This window comes from Lemur catta, chromosome 15, assembly GCF_020740605.2.
Source record: "Lemur catta isolate mLemCat1 chromosome 15, mLemCat1.pri, whole genome shotgun sequence".
In the NCBI taxonomy this organism is placed as follows: domain Eukaryota; kingdom Metazoa; phylum Chordata; class Mammalia; order Primates; family Lemuridae; genus Lemur; species Lemur catta.
The window spans coordinates 25,694,699-25,712,044 of record NC_059142.1 but is presented as its reverse complement, the minus strand read 5'-3'; the positions used below and the strand labels follow the sequence as shown (position 1 = coordinate 25,712,044).

At 46.3% G+C, this 17,346-nt stretch overlaps 1 protein-coding gene across 1 annotated transcript; it reads right to left on the bottom strand.

Moving 5' to 3' along the window:
- Nucleotides 1-655: 655 nt before the first annotated feature.
- On the bottom strand, nt 656-7,245 carry C15H17orf64 (chromosome 15 C17orf64 homolog). The gene is made up of 6 exons (XM_045525580.1): nt 7,180-7,245; nt 5,667-5,768; nt 5,239-5,414; nt 4,708-4,807; nt 1,956-2,151; nt 656-787 (listed from the first exon to the last, which is right to left on the bottom strand). The coding sequence occupies exons 1-6, from the start codon at nt 7,228-7,230 to the stop codon at nt 711-713; spliced, it is 702 nt and encodes a 233-aa protein (XP_045381536.1). The 5' UTR covers nt 7,231-7,245; the 3' UTR covers nt 656-710.
- Between the last annotated feature and the right edge of the window lie 10,101 nt (nt 7,246-17,346).

The following is a 17,346-nucleotide window of genomic DNA, read 5'->3' as shown; positions in this document are numbered from 1 at the left end:
CAGACAAAAGACACTGGTGGTTTGATTTTTGCTGAAATTTTTGACCATTCCATTGGCTTGAACCACCATAATAGCTAAGACTGTTAGTGTTGTTTTATCTTTGGTCCCCTGCCCCCAGGCTCACAGTCACCAGAGTATCTCCCAGTACCCGTCACACCAGTTCATTTGCTGCTTGACACCTCCCTTGTCACTGCCAGCCCCAAGTTACCCACAAAATGAGGTCCGGATGATTTGGGCAGGCTGCCAGACTTGTCACTCTCTGCTTGACCCCAAGCACGCCCCCTCCTCGCCTGCGCTCCTCACCGGCCAACACCCGGCTCCTTGTTACCTCCCCTGAGGCTTCCTGGTCACCTGTGTTCATCAGATCTCTCTGCATGTCTGTCTCCCCCACTAGACTGTGGTGGTCCTTGACACAAGTGACCACACTTTTCTTACTCATCTGTGCATACGTGGAGCACCTGCCACTTAGAAGGGTGCTGGCAAATATTTTTTTAAACAAAAGAATGAATGATGACTATTATCCAAGTAAAGTAGAACTGTCTTAAGGATGTTTACTTCCCACCCCATTTTTTCACAATTAAGACCCGAGCATCCTTTTGGTAAGGACAATTTTCTTCTTTCCCCTCTCTGGTCCCTCAGGGGCAGAGGTGTTGCAGACACTGAGTGTCCTGGAGCGAGGGTGACCTGGCCCTCTGTGCCAGTGGGGCTTCTTACGGACAGGTTTCTGGGGATTCCTTAATCCTCTTTCTCTTGAGTTTTGGTTTTTGAGGACGTTTCGGTAAAGAACCTGAAAAAGGGGAGATCAGAGACAATCACCATGACATCAAAAACAGTAAGAGAATCTCAGTCTGTAACATCTGGGGGGTGAGGGGAGGAGAGAGGAAGAAAAACAAAATCTTATCTTCCAACCTTGGTCACTTTTTTCTCACAGAAACCCTGTGAGGTAGGGAGATGGCAACGGCCCCAATTTACAGATGAGGGCTCTCACCTGGGACCAGAGTAAGGCGAGGACCTGCCCAAAGCCTCACGGCAAGTCAGGAGCCGCCTGCATTAGCCGCAGCCAGCCAGGCCCGCAGAGGAACACCTGGGTCCCTCTCAGGTCACCCTGTTCGCCTTCACCTTCCCCAGCAGTAGCTGAGCAAGGACAGCTAACTGTGGCCCCAGAAGCCAGTTCCAGAAGAGTGAGGAGTGGACGGGTGCAACATTTCTCTGCACCTGGGTGCACAGGAGAGGCCCTCAGGGGTAACAGCCTGGGCTGAGGCCCCTCGTCCTAAAGAGGCTCTGTCCCCTAACCCCAGCGCTTCCGTCCAGACAGCCAGACACTGAGGTCACCGCAGAGGCCAAAGCTGCTGGGAAGGCCATCCGCAGCCCATCTGTCTGGGCTTCCCACTCACTGGCGGAATAAACCCCTTCCTTCTCCCTGGGCCCCACCCTACCCTGATAGGGGTGTCCTGCTGCTGCCGCTTGGGCACTTCCTGAGAGTCCGCACTCTCCGTCACTTAGAAACTGTCTCTACTCTGCTTCTAGTCATATGGAAAGTGCCTTTGTTTAAACGTTACCTGAACAATGCAGGAGTGAAAACTGTGTGTATTATGAGACCTCTGCTGGGGAGGAATTATACAGAACACCAAACGAAACACACTCAGGTGTTAACAGTGGTGGCCTGGGCGGGGGGTGATTTTCCTCTCTTCTACGCTCATCTGTACGTTTTAAACTTACTCTCATGAGCACACTGGTGGTGGGGAGTGGGGCCTAAAAAGAGAAGAGAGAGTAGAGGAGGAAAAGGAAAGAAGGACAGGAAGAAAACTACAGGATGAAGAGAAGGTGGAAAGGAAGGAAGAAGGTGTCGGCTCAGGGCAGCGGCTCCTGGCCGCTAGAGTCTGCTCCAGGCAGGTAGGACGACGCCATTCGCAGACCCCTCCGTCCAGGCACTGCCCCACACCGATGGGCGTTACCTGTCTTGACATCGGCCTCGGATGTTGGCTCCTCCAGCAGGGAGGCCTCTTGACCCGGGGCCTGCATCTTGGACAGCCTCTCCTTCATGCCGCTGAGGTTGCTGTGCAGCCCCCAGGCATTGCAGAGCTTGGGCAGACTGTCCTCCCGGCCGGCCAGCAAGGAACTCTCAGGTGTGTCCGAGGGAGAGAACGCTACCTGCAGCAGGGCCACAGTGTTGGGTGTAAATAAGAAAGGGGCCTGGATTCTGGAGTCCCAGCCCTGCACTTGTCAAAAGAGTGCTGACATCTGGCTGCACCTCACACTTCCCCGGCCAAAAGGATGGGGTGAGAAAGGACCTTGGGGACATTGAGACCAGGCTGCCAACTGTCTCTTCTTGGGTTGTCCTTTATTTTGTAATCATGTCCTCCATCTCTTTCTGGAGTTGTATTGTCTTATTGGTTTGTAACGAAACAGTGTTCTAAAGTACTAACTTAGCAAAATTTAAATTGAGAGCCTGAAGATCAGTTTTGGAATTTTTCCGGCCAGTGAAATCCAGAAATCTAGAAATCAGTAGGGTGGCCGCTCCTCATATTCAGAGGAGGAATCACTGAAGTGATGCAACTGTTCATGTTCAGAGGAAGAAACAGAGACGCAGTGAGGGACAGGACTTGGTTAGAGCTGCACAGCAAGAGTAGTGGTGTGGGGCATGGTTAGAGCAGGGCTTTCCTCTGAGCCAGGCAGAGGTCGAATCCCGTCTCTTCCTTCCCACCTGCTACGTGGCCTGGGACAAATTACTTGACCTCCCTGCATTTGGGATCTTCATTTACAAACTGTGGACAATAATCCTAATTACCATTTAGGGTTACTTTTGAAGATCACACCAGGGAACCTAAAGTGCCTGGCTCAGAGAAGGCTTTTACAACTGCTACCTATGATTATTATTAATATTTTGGACCAGTGGTTCTCAAAGTGTGCTGTGTGTTCTTGAAATGTTTTTGACCTCATAGACCCCCTGAAAAGTAGAGTCCATGTAAAGTATAAGAGAGAGAGACCAGTGGAGTCTAATGAGACCTAGTGTGAAAAGCGCATTGACATGAATCTGAAAAGGCTGCATGTTGTTAAGATTTTAACTGTAAGACGTTCTGGGAAGGCACAGCTGTGGGCACAGTGAACCTGAGATCAGCAGTTGCCAGGGGCCTGGGGGGTGGAGAGAGGGATGAATTAGTGGAGCACAGGGGCTTTCAAGGCAGTGAAACTATTCTGTGTGATACTGTAATGGTGACACGTGCATCATACACTTGTCAAAACCTATAGAACGTACAACACAGAGTGAACCCTAATGTATCAATGTTGTCTCGTCAAGTATAACAAATGTACCACTCTAAAGCAAGATGCTGACAATTGGAGAAACAGGGAAGGGTGAGGAATATATGGGAGCGCTGTACTTTCCACTCATTGTTTTCTAAAACCTAAAACTGCTAAAAAAAAAAAAAAGTCTAGTAATTTTAAAAAGTTCCTTGATACGGTTCAGATTCCATGTTACAATTAAGAAACTGCCACTTGTTGAGTTTTGGTGTCATGTCAAAGAAAAATACCCACAGTTATCTGGAAGCACCAATAATATGCTCCTGTCTTTTCCAACTATATATCTGCGAGACTGGGTTCTCCTCGTGTACTTAACCAAGTCAATATATTATATCATAAGAGATTGACTTTGGAGGCAGCTATTCGAAGAAAGCCAACTTCTATCAAGCCAGACACTAAAGAGATTTGCAAAAATGCAAAACATGGCCACTCTTCTCACTTATTTGGATTTTTTTGGAAAATATAGTTATTTTCCATAAAAATTATTTATGTTAACATGTAGTAGGCTCCTTGTTTCATTTTCAAACCAATTAGTAAATACATGTTTTAAATTTTTCTTTAGCTTTACTTTCTAATGGGATAAATATTAAGAGGTATAACCCACATAAATGGTTTTGGGGTTCTCAATGATATTTAAGTGGGTAAACACGTCTTAAAACCAAAATGTTTTTTTTTTCTTTGAGACAGAGTGCCACTTTGTTGCCCTGGCTAGAGCGAGTGCCGTGGTGTCAGCCTAGCTCACAGCAACCTCAAACTCCTGGGCTTAAGCGATCCTCCTGCCTCAGCCTCCCGAGTAGCTGGGACTACAGGCATGCGCCACCATGCCCGGCTAATTTTTTCTATATATATTTTAGTTGGCCAGATAATTTCTTTCTATTTTTTTTAGTAGAGACTGGGTCTCACTCTTGGTCAGGCTGGTCTCGAACTCCTGACCTTGAGCCATCCACCTGCCTCGGCCTCCCAGAGTGCTAGGATTACAGGCGTGAGCCACCTCGCCCGGCCTAAAACCAAAATGTTTTGAGAGCTGCTGTTTCTGGACAGAGTCAGGCCAGGCTCTGTCGACATTCCCAGAGACTTCCCCAAGCCGGCTGAGCCTTTCTGCCTGGCCTGGCTGTCTGCCCATGGCTCCTCAGGGATGTCCTTGCCTCTGCTGACATCACGGTGCGGGTGTGGAGGGTGAGTAAACATGGAGATGCGATGCTGAGCCTCTGCCCTCTTCAGCCCCACGCTGTGCTGGGCGCAGAGGTGAAGCAGTGGCAGTGCAGTCTCAGGTGGTGAGCCCCGGCAAGGACCAGAGGGGCACTGGGGGGTCTCAGAGGGCCGCTCAGCCCCGGGCCTCCCCCCACAGTCTAAGAACCCACCAACCAACCCTCGGCTGGGCCCAGGAGGAGCTCTCCCATGCCTCACCAGAAACTTGGCCGTCTGGTTGCTCTTGATGTACTTGTAGAGCCGGCGAAGCTGCTTGGATTCTAGTTCTGAGAAGAGGGAGATGAACCGCCAGAGCATCCTGCGGGGGAGAGACCCACGGCTGAGGGGTCGTGCATAGCCCTTCCTCCTCCAGCAGCTGTCCTGGGGACAGAACCTACCCAGGGAGAAATGGGCCATGTGCTTGGGGGGACGAAGAAGTGGGAATTTGCCAGAACTTGAATATCCCATCCTGGTGATGGGCGCCTGCACAGTGGCTGCTCAACCCAAGGTCATTCTCCTCAGGATTCAGGACAGGTCTTTGTCCACTGCGTGTACAGCCAAGGTGCAATCAGTGCTGCTAACGAGTGACTAGGGGGACCCAGTTCTCTTCACCCCTGCCACCCCCTCCAGGATCCTGACTCCTCCACATAGAGATGAAAGACTGGGGGATCTTGGCTAAGGTATGACCTTGAATGGAGAGGGGGTGGCCCAGGAGTGGGTATAGGGGGAAGGGCAAGGAGGCTGCCCTACTTCCTCCAGTGTTTGATTTCCCAGGCTCGGCAGTAATGCTGTAGAAAGGTGTTGATGTGGTCCCCTAGGACCACAAGGCTCTGCTTCATGTACTTTAGCTTCTTCTTCTGGGGAAGGTCCCTGGGCAAGTGCAACTTTCGCAGGAACTTCTTCAGCGGCCTTAGGTATTCTTTACACTGAAAAGGCAATAGGTGAGGTCAGGGGCCATGGGGGAAAAGAAGAGGCAGATGGGCCTGGCTGCAGCCTTTAGTGGCCCAGGAAGGGTGTGTGTGTTTAGTGACGTGGCTCCAGTGGACCTCTCACCCCACGTCCTTCCCAAGGGTGTGACAAGTGGGGCAATGAGCTGTGGGTCTGAGGCCTGCCAATTCCTGACTCAGGTCTCCTGACTCGTGGGGAAGAGGGGACAGGGTTCCAGGCTGGTCCCTTACAATTTTGAAGGTGTCCTGGTCCAGGCCTGTGGCATGGCGCACAAGTGAGTCTCCGGCGGGGATGGTGCTGGAGCTCCTCTCTAAGCAGGGCACATTTGTCACCTGGGAGGAGACAGAGGGAAGTCAGCTGGGGACTTGAGCCACTGTTCCTGAGGGTAGCTCTGGGCAAGCACTACCCAAATGGCAGCCAGCACCCTTCTCCATTGTCCCTATGACCCTGTTCTTGACTCAGCACTGATGTGAGTGAGCCCTGGACAAAGAAATGCATCTCAGAAAATCTCTGCTTCTAAAACCTAGAATATTCTACCTATTTCTTTTATAATAATCACTACATATTATACCAGATAACTTTGCAAAGCACTTGATAAACATTAACTCATTTTATTCTCCCACAAATCTTGTGAGGTTAGATATCATTATTCCTGGTTACAGATGAGAACACTGAGGCACCAAAAGGTTTACGTGACTCCTAGGGGGAATGAGGATGGGTTCAGTTACTCCCTCATCCAGCAAACATGTATTCACTCCCTAAGTTCCAGGCCCATCTCTCTACATCCCTAACTTTTGGCATCATGCCATGCATCTAAGGGGCACTCAGAAAAAATGGGTGATGGTGATGATGAGAAAGAATCTTTTGACAGCAAAAGTTGGGCAAAGAGGGCTGGGTGTGGTGGCTCATTCCTGTAATCCTAGCTCTCTGGGAGGCCAAGGTGGGAGGATTGCTTGAGGTTAGGAGTTCAAGACCAGCCTGAACAAGAGCGAGACCCCGTCTCTACTAAAAGTTGAAAAAATTAGCCAGGCAGGTGGCACTCGCCTATCGTCCCAGCTACTCCAGAGGCTGAGGCAGGAGGATCACTTGAGCCCAGGAGTTGGAGGTTACAGTGAGCTATGATGACACCACTGCACTCCAGCCAGGATGACAGAAAAAAAAAATGGGGCAAAGAAAGCTGATAATTAGTGGACACAAAGTGAGAAATAATACTAGAATTCAGATAATTCCAATCATTATTCCTAGTATTCCAATAATACTAGCCTTGGATGGACATGACTAGATTTGCACTTCACCATTCAAAGGCCTCTCTGAAAAGTAAGCATTAATTCCTGTCTGTGTTCAGGGGAACAAGGAAGGCCGGTGCCCAGACTGCTCCGAAAGGAAATACCAGGGGAAACGGAGGGAGGTGGGTGGAGAGGAGATGGGACACAGGCTCCTCCAGGCCCCCAAGGGCACTCTGCCTACCAGCTCCATGAACACAGCACACAACCACACACACACTTGAGACTTCATAACGAGCAGTGAGATGTGACCCCTTCCCATCATCCTGCCAGGAATACAGGGCTTTGATAAACATCCGTTTGAATGAATTAATGTCCTCTTGGTCTTTAGGCCTCTTGCTAACTCATGTGCCCTCCCATTTTTCCTTCTTCTCTTCTTTGAATTTCATGTTCTCTGCCTTCCAAAACCAGCCGCTCAGTGACCCTCCTTCCCTCCCTCACATCCCCAGCCCCCCTTCACCTTCTCTAGTGGCTTGTCCCCTTCTCCCCCTTGCCCATCTGAGGCCTCCATCTCAACAGGTGTGCAGGTAGGCTCCAGGGTGGCACTCCTCACGTCCCCTCTGGCTTCTCTAACCTTCTGCTTCTGTGACCTGAGCTCTCAGGGAGTGGGCAGGTCGGCTCCAGAACTCGGAGCAAAACCATGGCAACTGCCAACACAGAGCCTAGCCCCCTCCCCCCACCATGCCCTCGTTCCTAAGGGTGGCCACCAGCCACCTCCTCCAACTGGGAACTGGACTAGGAAATTGAGCAAGATGTGCCCGGGAGACCCAGGATTTTGGCCCTGGCAGCCGGCCAGGTGCGGCTGGCACCCCTTCTCCCGGGAAGCTTGTGAGGTGAGGTTCCTGCGTGGGGACCATTCCTCCTCCTCGGTTACACCGTGGGCTCCCGCAGAGTGAGGATCGGGGCTTGTAACATCTTTGCCGAAGTTGGGAAAAGGACTAGGGGGTGCGCTGAGAGAATGGAGTAACAGTAAATCTCTGCTGAGATACCTCTTTTGTGTCCCTCTAGCCTCCAGGAAGTTGGGTGTTGGTTGGGCGGTGGCGTTTTTAAGGGGGTGTGCAAAAATCCCAGCCACCGTGTTATCTCATTAACCTTCACAACAGCCTTCCGTGGGGTAGGTGCCCGTAGTGACCCCATTCCACAGAAGAGGAGGTGAGACGCATAGAGGTCCTGCCACTTGCCTTAGGACCGCAGCCACTAAGTGGGGTGCGGGGGTCGGGTCGGAGTCTGGCCGCTCTGGCTTCTCCCTCCTGCGTGGCCTCGGGCGACCGGAGGCCGAAGTTTGTCATCGGTCCGCCAGGCCAGGGGGCGCTCGGGGGCCCAAGCCGGGGCCACCTCGCCCCCAGCGCGGCACAAGCGCCGCCTCGCGTCCCGCAGCAGCGCGCCCGGCGGGTTACGGGCCACGGGAAGACCGTTGCAGCCGCAGGTTACTCCCTCAAGCCACATCATCCTCCCTGGAACGCTGGATTCCATCTCCTGGGCCTCTCTTCGTGTCCTCGGGGCCCGGGCCCAGTTTTCCCCACCCAGTTTGACCCTGTTCTTCCCCTGCCTTCGCGGCACCGGGTCGGACCGCCGAGGGCCCGCGGAGCCAGGGCCGGGGTCCTGCCGGACGGTCGCCCCAGGCCTCCCTCTCGCCATCTAGCGGCGATTCGGGCGCATGACAGGGACACTGTGACTCAGGACCTCTTTAAGCAGGTAGGTGGGAGGCCAGGGGTGAGGTGGGGACGGGGGCGTTTGTTGAGTTCCCTTTGAGTCCCGAAGCTCATTTTAACCTGTTCTCTATGCCATCATGTTTAGCAAATGTTTTTTAATTTTTTTTTGAGGCAGTTCTCACTTCAATGCCTCCAAACTGGAAGGTCTGTTTTGTGAGCATTGATTCCAGATCATTTTGCAGCTATTAAAAAGGATAATTATATTGGCAAGAGCAAGGGGAAAGGAACCCTCATATACACATCTATTGGGAGTAATAATTGGTAAACAATGTATTTAAAAATGTTAAATGTGCATTTAACATTTGACCCGCCAATTCTACTTCTAGAAATTAGTCCTAAGGAGAAAGGTAATGGGAACTGTTACAATAGTGACAATTTGGAAATAACTGAAATGTCATCAATAGGATAAATAAACTATGGTATATTTGTAAGAAGCATGAAAAATGCTACTATATGTCTATGTTTTGTGATGTTAATGGAAAAAAAAAACTAACTCTGTAAGATAATTTAAAGAGGTTTATTCTGAAACAGTATGAGTGACCATGGCCCAGGCATCCACAAATAAGACTTGAGTAAGTGTTCCCAAGGCAGTCAGGTTACAGTTAGCTTTCATACATTTTAGGGAGACAGGAATTGCAGGTAAAATCGTGAATCAATACGTGGAAGGTGTACATTTGTTTGGCCGTAAAAAGCAGACCATCTCAAAGCGAGGGCTTACAGGTTATAGGTGGGTTCAGAGATTCTTTTGATTCGTAATGGGTTAAAGAAACAAAACTTCATCTAAAGTTGCAGTCCCCAACCCTGGGCCACCAACTGGCATCGTACTGGCATGAGTCCGGGGCCTGCCAGGAACTGGGCCCCACAGCAGCAGGCGAGTGGTGGGCCAGCGATGGAATCCCCACCTGCACCCACAGCGGCTCCCCATCACTGGCATCACCACCTGAGCCCTGCCCCCACCCCCCGGATCAGCAGCAGCATCAGACCTCATAGGACCATGAACCCCACTGCAAACTGCACATGCAAGGGATCCAGGTTATGCACTCTCCAAGAAAATCCAGCTCCTGATGATCTGATGTGGAGCCAAGGTGGTGAACCAAATACTGCCCCCCCCCACCCAAAGATGGGGAGTCAGCAGAAAAAATGCGTGAGTTAAGATAAGGGGATCTGTTAATCAGAGCAAGCAAGTTAAGCAAGTTGATGGCCTGCAAGCTGACTTAACGTTTGCCTTGCTTGGCCTTAGGTTGAGCATTTCAGCATGCAATTTGTCTTAACTCCAAAAGGGAGGGGGTATAAGGAGGCATGGCCAATCTCCCTTCTCTTCTTGGTTTTTCTGGGGTCCTCTTGGCCAAGAGGGGGGTCTGTTCAGTTGGGAGGGGCTTATGATTTTATTTTTGGTTTACATTGACACAGAAAACAAGAACTAAAACAGCATGTATAGTATGATCCCATTTTTGTAAGTATGTATTTACTGTGTGCACAGCAAAAAGTCTTAAAGGATATACTTCGAAGTATCAAGGGTGATTTTTCACTTTCTTTGCATATTGTCTTCATTTGAAAAAATAACGATGTGCTTTACTTTTACAGTCAGAAAACAGTCTTTTTAAGAAATCTCCTAATGACTAAATAACATCATTAAAAACATTATTGTTGGGGGGGCAGGCAAAAAAAAATAAAAACATTATTGTCAGGTCTGGTGCTGAGAGAGAGACAGACAGACACATACACACACACACACACACACACACACACACACACACACACACACGCACGCGCGCGTGCACATGAAGCCTCCTCATGTGTAGCAAAATGCTGTTTATTTTGGGCATCTGGGAGCAGATGGGTGGAGGCCAAAGAGCATCCACCCAGAGGGAGGGGAAAGCCTTTGGTTTTATAGAGGGTTTTTTTAGGGGGGAGTGAGTACCTGGGCCAGAATAGCTGCTGCAATAATTTTTTTTTTTTTAAACAACCAATTTCTGGGACCCCTGGGTCAGTCTCATCCTGTAGAGATAAGGGAGGAGGATAATTCCCTCCTTATCAGGGGGCATAGGAATGCTGGCTGCAGCTGTCTGTTAGGTTTACAAGCTCCTGGGGACTCTCCAGACCCCTGTGGCTATTGATTCACAAACCTCGGTTTTCCATTAACCGCATTCTGTCCCATACATACTTTTCGAGTTCCCACCTGGAACAAACCTAACAATTATATAATTCTAAGTTTAAAAACAGAACACAAAAGGGTAATGTACATTACAACTTAAAAGTGGATACAATATGCATCAAGGCTGAGAGAAAATACAGTAAAAAAAAGAAATTGAATATATACATATGTATAAATACATGAGTATATATGTATCTGTGCATGTAAGTGTATATATAGCCCTGAATATCTACACTTCAAAAGAGGAAAATAAATGTTAGAACTTCAAATCTTAGCTGTCCCTGCCCAGTCCCTCACCCCATTCCACCCTCCTTTTCTGTCCCAGAGCCTCCAGCAAGCCCTAGGCTCTGGATGGCTGCCCTATTCTCATAATGGTTTTATTATCAACCACCGGGGAATAGCCCAAAGAGACAATTGAACCTAACAGCAGCCAGGAATAATGGCTCAATTCACAACATTAACTAAGACAAAACAAAAATCCATTGCCTTTGGGAGACATTGTTCAAAATTCAATTGGTCAGCATAAAATAACTCTGTAGGGCAAGCCAACTCATTCAACAAAGTTATTTCCTGACCCCCTCACATTTATTTTTTAAAAAACAGCAACCAACCGTGTGCTAGGTACTCAAGGCATCTGGCAGATAGGTAGTGTTAATTTGTCCACCCTCCACTTATTATTACTATTTTTTTTTTTTTTTAGAGACAGGGTCTCACCCTGTGGCCCAGTGGCTCGAACAAAGTTCACTGTAACCTCAAACCCCTGGGCTCAAGCCATCCTCCTGCCTCAGCCTCCTGAGCAGCTGGGACTACAGTAGGGTGCCACTATGCCCAACTAATTTTTTTTTTTTTTTTTTTGAGACAGAGTCTTGCTCTCTTGCCCAGGCTAGAGTGCCATGGTGTCAGCCTAGCTCACAGCAACCTCAAATTCCTGGGCTCAAGCAATCCTTCTGCATCAGCCTCCCGAGTAGCTGGGACTATAGGCATATGCCACCATGGCCGGCTAATTTTTTCTATATATTTTTAGCTGTCCAGATCATTTCTTTCTATTTTTAGTAGAGACGGGGTCTAGCTCTTGCTCAGGCTGGTCTTAAACTCCTGACCTTGAGTGATCCTCCTGCCTCGGCCTCCCAGAGTGCTAGGATTACAGCCCGACTAATTTTTTAAAAAATTTTTGTAGAGACAGGGCCTCGCTATGTCGCCCAGGCTGGTCTTAACCTCCTGGCCTCAAGTGATCCTCCTGCCTTGGCCTCCCAAAATGCTGGGATTATAGGCATGAGCCACCACGCCTAGCCACCCTCCACTTTATGCAGGCTGGCATGCTCCTTGATGGCACAGACCAATTTCGTATTCATAATGCTTCACTCCCATCCCCCAGAACACATAATAGAGCTCATGAAGTTCTTGTTATATGTCCTGAATTAAGTGAACATGGAAAATAATTCTTAGCAGCTACTGCTTACATTTCCCCTCATAAATTTGAAGATCTGCCCATCTCTCTCTCCAGGTTAAACAGTGACACAGAAACTTTTTATTCCCCTAAAGAACTCTCCTCTATCCCTTTTCTGGATAAGTAACTCAAGCATATTTTAGAATTGCCAAAAGAAGCCTCTTGATCTTGCTCCCAATTATCCAATCAGAATTATATCAAGACTCCATGAAAAGTGAAGGCCAAATTCCTATCATAGCTGGAGTGCTGGGTCTGCCGAACAGGCTGACAGCTCCCAGGTGAGGCATGGCATTCCTATTCCAAGGCCACCACAGTTTGAATCACTATCTAAGGCATAGTCTCTTAATGGGATCCACTGATGGGCTTGAGGGAGTCAACAAACCCTTGAAACTCTATCCAGTGAATTGTGTATGAGGACTCATCAAAGAGGTCTATAACCCCAAAGATATTAGAAACCAATGATCTAACAGGTCTAAGTATGTGGACCTTCTTCTCAGCAGTGGTTTTGGGGTTAGATGGGTCTTTAACCCAGGCAAACCTTCAAATAGAGGCACTAACAGGGCTATTCTTGAGAGAAAAACGGCAGAGGAAGAAGGCAGGGGAGTTTAAAGCCTAACTAACCATATTCCAGGCCCAACCCAAGGAACCAGGAAGTAAACAGAAGGCCAATGAGATCCTCATCCACGTACAGTGAAGCCGAAGTACTGTGTCCCCCACCATCAGCCTACATCCAGCCCTCACCAGTGGACAGGAAGCTCCCCCTGAGCTAATATAAGGCGTCAGGGCCAGTCAAGATGGCTGCAAGCACAAGACCTTTCCCCTCCCCACTGGCAGGACCCAGACACATCTGTGCACACAGGTCATGAGCATCTGTTCATCTTCTGCTCCTCTCAAAATAGTTCTCAAAGATGTCTGGTACTTTTCCCCTCACTCTTATTTAATATTTATTGTAGTTTTCCATTTAATGGAGCCCTGGTTTAATTTCACTTTTTTTTTTTTTTTGTAGCAATGTTTTAATTTGGGCTTATGTGCTCTAAAAATATCTTGTCAGGGTATCAAAATAACACTGCAGAATGGCAACCTCAGAAGTTCAGAGCATGTTTCTAAATAGTCTAATGATATGCAAGCGTCTGTGATCATGTCAAAATTGCTGGGCCTAATGATTTCCACTTGGCTCTTTCTGGAAGTTTTCTTTCCTGAGATAGAATTCAGGGAGCTGAGCAGGAGAGAATTGTAGAGTCAATGAATGTTGGAGCTGGAAATGATTTTGGAGAGCAAAAAATCGCGTCCCACATTTTGTAGCAATTTCTTCCCAAAGGACTCACTCCCACCTCCTCTTTTCCAGGGCACTGTGTTCGTACCGCCCCCACCTCCAACTTCACGCCCAGATTTAGTGGTACTGGGGGCTAATAGCAGAGTTTTTCAGACTGAGAAAAATCACCTTGCCTCAGGCTTTCAGAATCAGAATCTCCCAAAAGGGCCTGGGAATCAGTATTTTTATAGCTATCCCAGGCAACTTTTCTTATCAGGCTAATTTGGAAAATACTGGTGTGGTGAGCTTGAATTCCGAGTTGGCCTTTGAGTCCAATTGTGTAAATTATGGACTCTCCAATATTGTGCTAGAGTAGACTCTAAGAGGCTCACCAGAGCTGATTATTAAACTTTCAGTAATTTTGCCAGCTGTTTGTTAAACACAGCATTACTCAATATTAAATGATACTAACTGCAGATAGCTGTACACCAATGTTCATAGTAGCATTGTTCACAATAGCCAAAAAGTGGAAACAACCAAAACAATAGCCAAAAGTGTCCATCAACAGGTGAATGCCTAAACAAAATGTGATATATGCATACAACAGAATATTAATCAGCCATAAAAAGGAATGAAATTTTGATATAAGCTACAACATGGATGAATGTTAAAAACATTATATTAAGTGAAATAAGCCAGACACAAATGAACAAATATTATATGATTCCATTTATATAAAATATCTAAAATAGGCAAATTCTTAGCTGTCAGTAACACCATGGGGAAAAAAAAAGAAAAAAAGTAAAGGAATAAAAAGAAGAAAAAAATCAAATTAAAAAAAATAAAATAAAACAGGCAAATTCATAGAGACAGAAAGTAGATTAAGAACCAGATGGGTGCAGTGGCAAGTGCCTGTAATCTCAGCTATGCAGGAGGCTGAGGCAGGAGGCTTGCTTGAGCCCGGGAATTCAAGACCACCCAGGGCAACATAGCAAGATCTTGTCTCTTAAAAAATTAATTTTAGTTAATTAATTAATTAAAATAAAATACAGTAAAAGTTACTTAGGGTGGGGGGAGGGAGGAATGGATACAAAGTTTCTTTTTGGGGTGATGAAAAAGTTCTGGAAATAAATAGTGGTGATACTTATACAATATTGTGAATGTAATTAATGCCACTGAATGATATACTTTAAAATAATTAAAATGGTGGGACGTGGTGGCTCACGCCTGTAATCCTAACACTCTGGGAGGCCGAGGCGGGTGGATTGCTCAAGGTCAGGAGTTCAAGACCAGCCTGAGCAAGAGCTAGACCCTGTCTCTACTAAAAATAGAAAGAAATTATCTGGCCAACTAAAATATATATATAGAAAAAATTAGCCGGGCATGGTGGTGCATGCCTTTAGTCCCAGCTACTTGGGAGGCTGAGGCAGTAGGATCACTTAAGCCAGGAGTTTGAGGTTGCTGTGAGCTAGGCTGATGCCACGGCACTCACTCTAGCCCGGGCAACAAAGCGAGACTGTGTCTCAAAAAAAAAAAAAAAAAAAATGATTAAAATGGTAAATTTCATGTTATGTATATTTTACCACAATTAATAATTTGAATTCTGTAAAAAAAATATAAATTTGCAATTAAGTAAATTATATGGAAAACAAAGTAATAAATACTCAAAACTCAACACTTCCTAATTATTTTTCTACATTTTACTGTTGTCTTTGCTCTTGAAGTTATTCACACGTATGTGTCTGTACAGTGGAAACACTATGTACTGGCACGCTGCAGAGTGTCTCTGCCTGCTCCACATTCAGTGATGTCACCTTGGTAGCTGGATATTCGCTGTGCTGGGGGGTATTTATTATACAAAACAGAAATCAAAAATGCTACAAATCAGGGTCCCTTCCTCCCCAACAAGTTGGTTGTTAAGCACACCACGGTCTCTGAGGCACAATTTCCTCAATAGTAAAAAGGAAATAACAAAATCTACCTTACAGAGTTTCTCTGAGGATCAAAAAAGCTCAGGTAAAAGGGACCATCACCGCACTTGCCACATGGTAAGTGTTTGGTTAGCATTTGTTCCCCTTTACTGGAGGAGACCCTGAGCTCTCTGAGGGCAGAGTCTTACTTAAAGTAGCTTTATAACCTCCAAGTCTCTTTCACAGGGGCTCAATAAATGTTTGTTGAATAAGGGCATGAATGGATGGATGTTTGTTCCTGGTACCAACAGAGAATACATGATCCTGATAGCTGGCACCAGAATTACTTTTAGGAAAGGAAACCACTTAAAAGCTGCTGGGGCAGAACGTGAGACCGGAGGGCATGACAGGAGTCTTGGCACCAAAAAGAGATAGCTAAGCTGCTCTGAAAGAGAAAATGAGAAGAATTGGATCATTGTTTTTGTTTTTGATCTAAAAAAGGATGCCAGAAAGGAGAAGGGGCGGGCACTGCAGAGAGAGAAGCCAGCCAGTCAGAGAGGCTGGGTCACCAGGGGGTGAGCTGGGGCTTAGGTACCTGGAGACCGCACTTCCTAGGAACAGGGTGGCCAAAAGGATTAATATGGATTGTATTTGTTTGCTGTAGGGTTCGAGATGCAACCGTGCATTATAACCCACAAACATTCAGCAAAGTTTCTAGTCTATTCAAGAGCCTTGGATTTGTGTTTCTTTGGAATGGGATGAATCAAAAAGAAGCTGGGGTATCCTATTTTGGGCCCAGCTGCCAGTGAAGAGATAAAGGGACAGAAACAAGGCATAGTGTTACAGAGTAAAATACGTGGTAGAAGTAGGAGATGTGATCAGAAGGGACTACCATCATGACATAAATTCTTGGAAATTGGTAGAAACCTTGAGAGGCATTTTGGACATCCATGATCTATATATTGGAGATCTGAATCAGTTTTCTCCAGATTTTAAAGAGCTGGAGCATCCCAGTTGCCAATAGGTTACATTCAATTATCTTGAAATTCTTAGAACTATATAATGTTCCATTGCTTGACCAGTGAGTATTAATAAATTTTGGCTTATTCCTATAGTTCAAAGTGTTAGACTTTGAGAAGATTCTTTGTCTTTTTGAACTCCAGCTTGAATTAGGAATGTTCTGGGTACATAACCTTTTATCTCCATAAAAACTAAGGCCATTATAGTGTCAAATTACTGTGCTCTCTTATGAGATGGCTTTTGATGCCCATCAAAATCTGAGCTATCCAAAGCATACAATAGGAAAAGGGAAAGATGGTAGTTTTACCATAGAGATGTCTGGCAAACACTTCATGAACCAAGTAATGGAAGTTTACATCACCAGTGAGGTCACATGGATATCATGTATTCTCAGATATGGTGTGATGAGGACACTTTATCTCTGCATTCTTTGAAAAAAAACAAAACCCATTACTCCAGTCTAATCATGAGGAAAACATCAGATAAACCCAGATTCAGGAACATTCTACAGGATATCTAGCCAGTATGATTTAAAACTGTCAAGGTCATGAAAAACAAGGAAAGACCAAGAAACTGTCAGACTAGAGAAGACTGGGGAGACATGACAACTAAATACAGTATAGTACCCTGAACTGGATCCTGGCACAGAAAGAGAATATTAATGGAAAAACTGGTGAAACCCAGATAAAGTCTTGAGTTTAGTTAATAATATATCAATATCTATTTCTAGCTTTGACAAATGTACCATGGTAATATAAGATGTTCACAATGAGGGAGGTTAAGTTTTTAATAAAGTATATAGGAACTTTATAATCTTTGCAACTTATCTGTAAATCTTATGTTATTTCAAAATAAAAAGTTTATTTTTTAAAAATCTAAGTTACATGGCTTTTGGTCTGACCCAGGGAGTCCATATATCGTTATGTTCTGAGCTTTTCTGTTTAAGGAAATGTAATTTATATGGTTTATTTGTGCCACATGGCACGGTATGTTTCAAGGAATCTTCACTGAGCATATTTCAAGGAATCCCCACTGGCAAAGAAACAATAAAACCTTTTTTCTAAGTGCTGTTAGCCTACAAAAAAAGAGATGCATTTGGGAACCTGGTCCCAGGAAAGACATTCTCCCTTA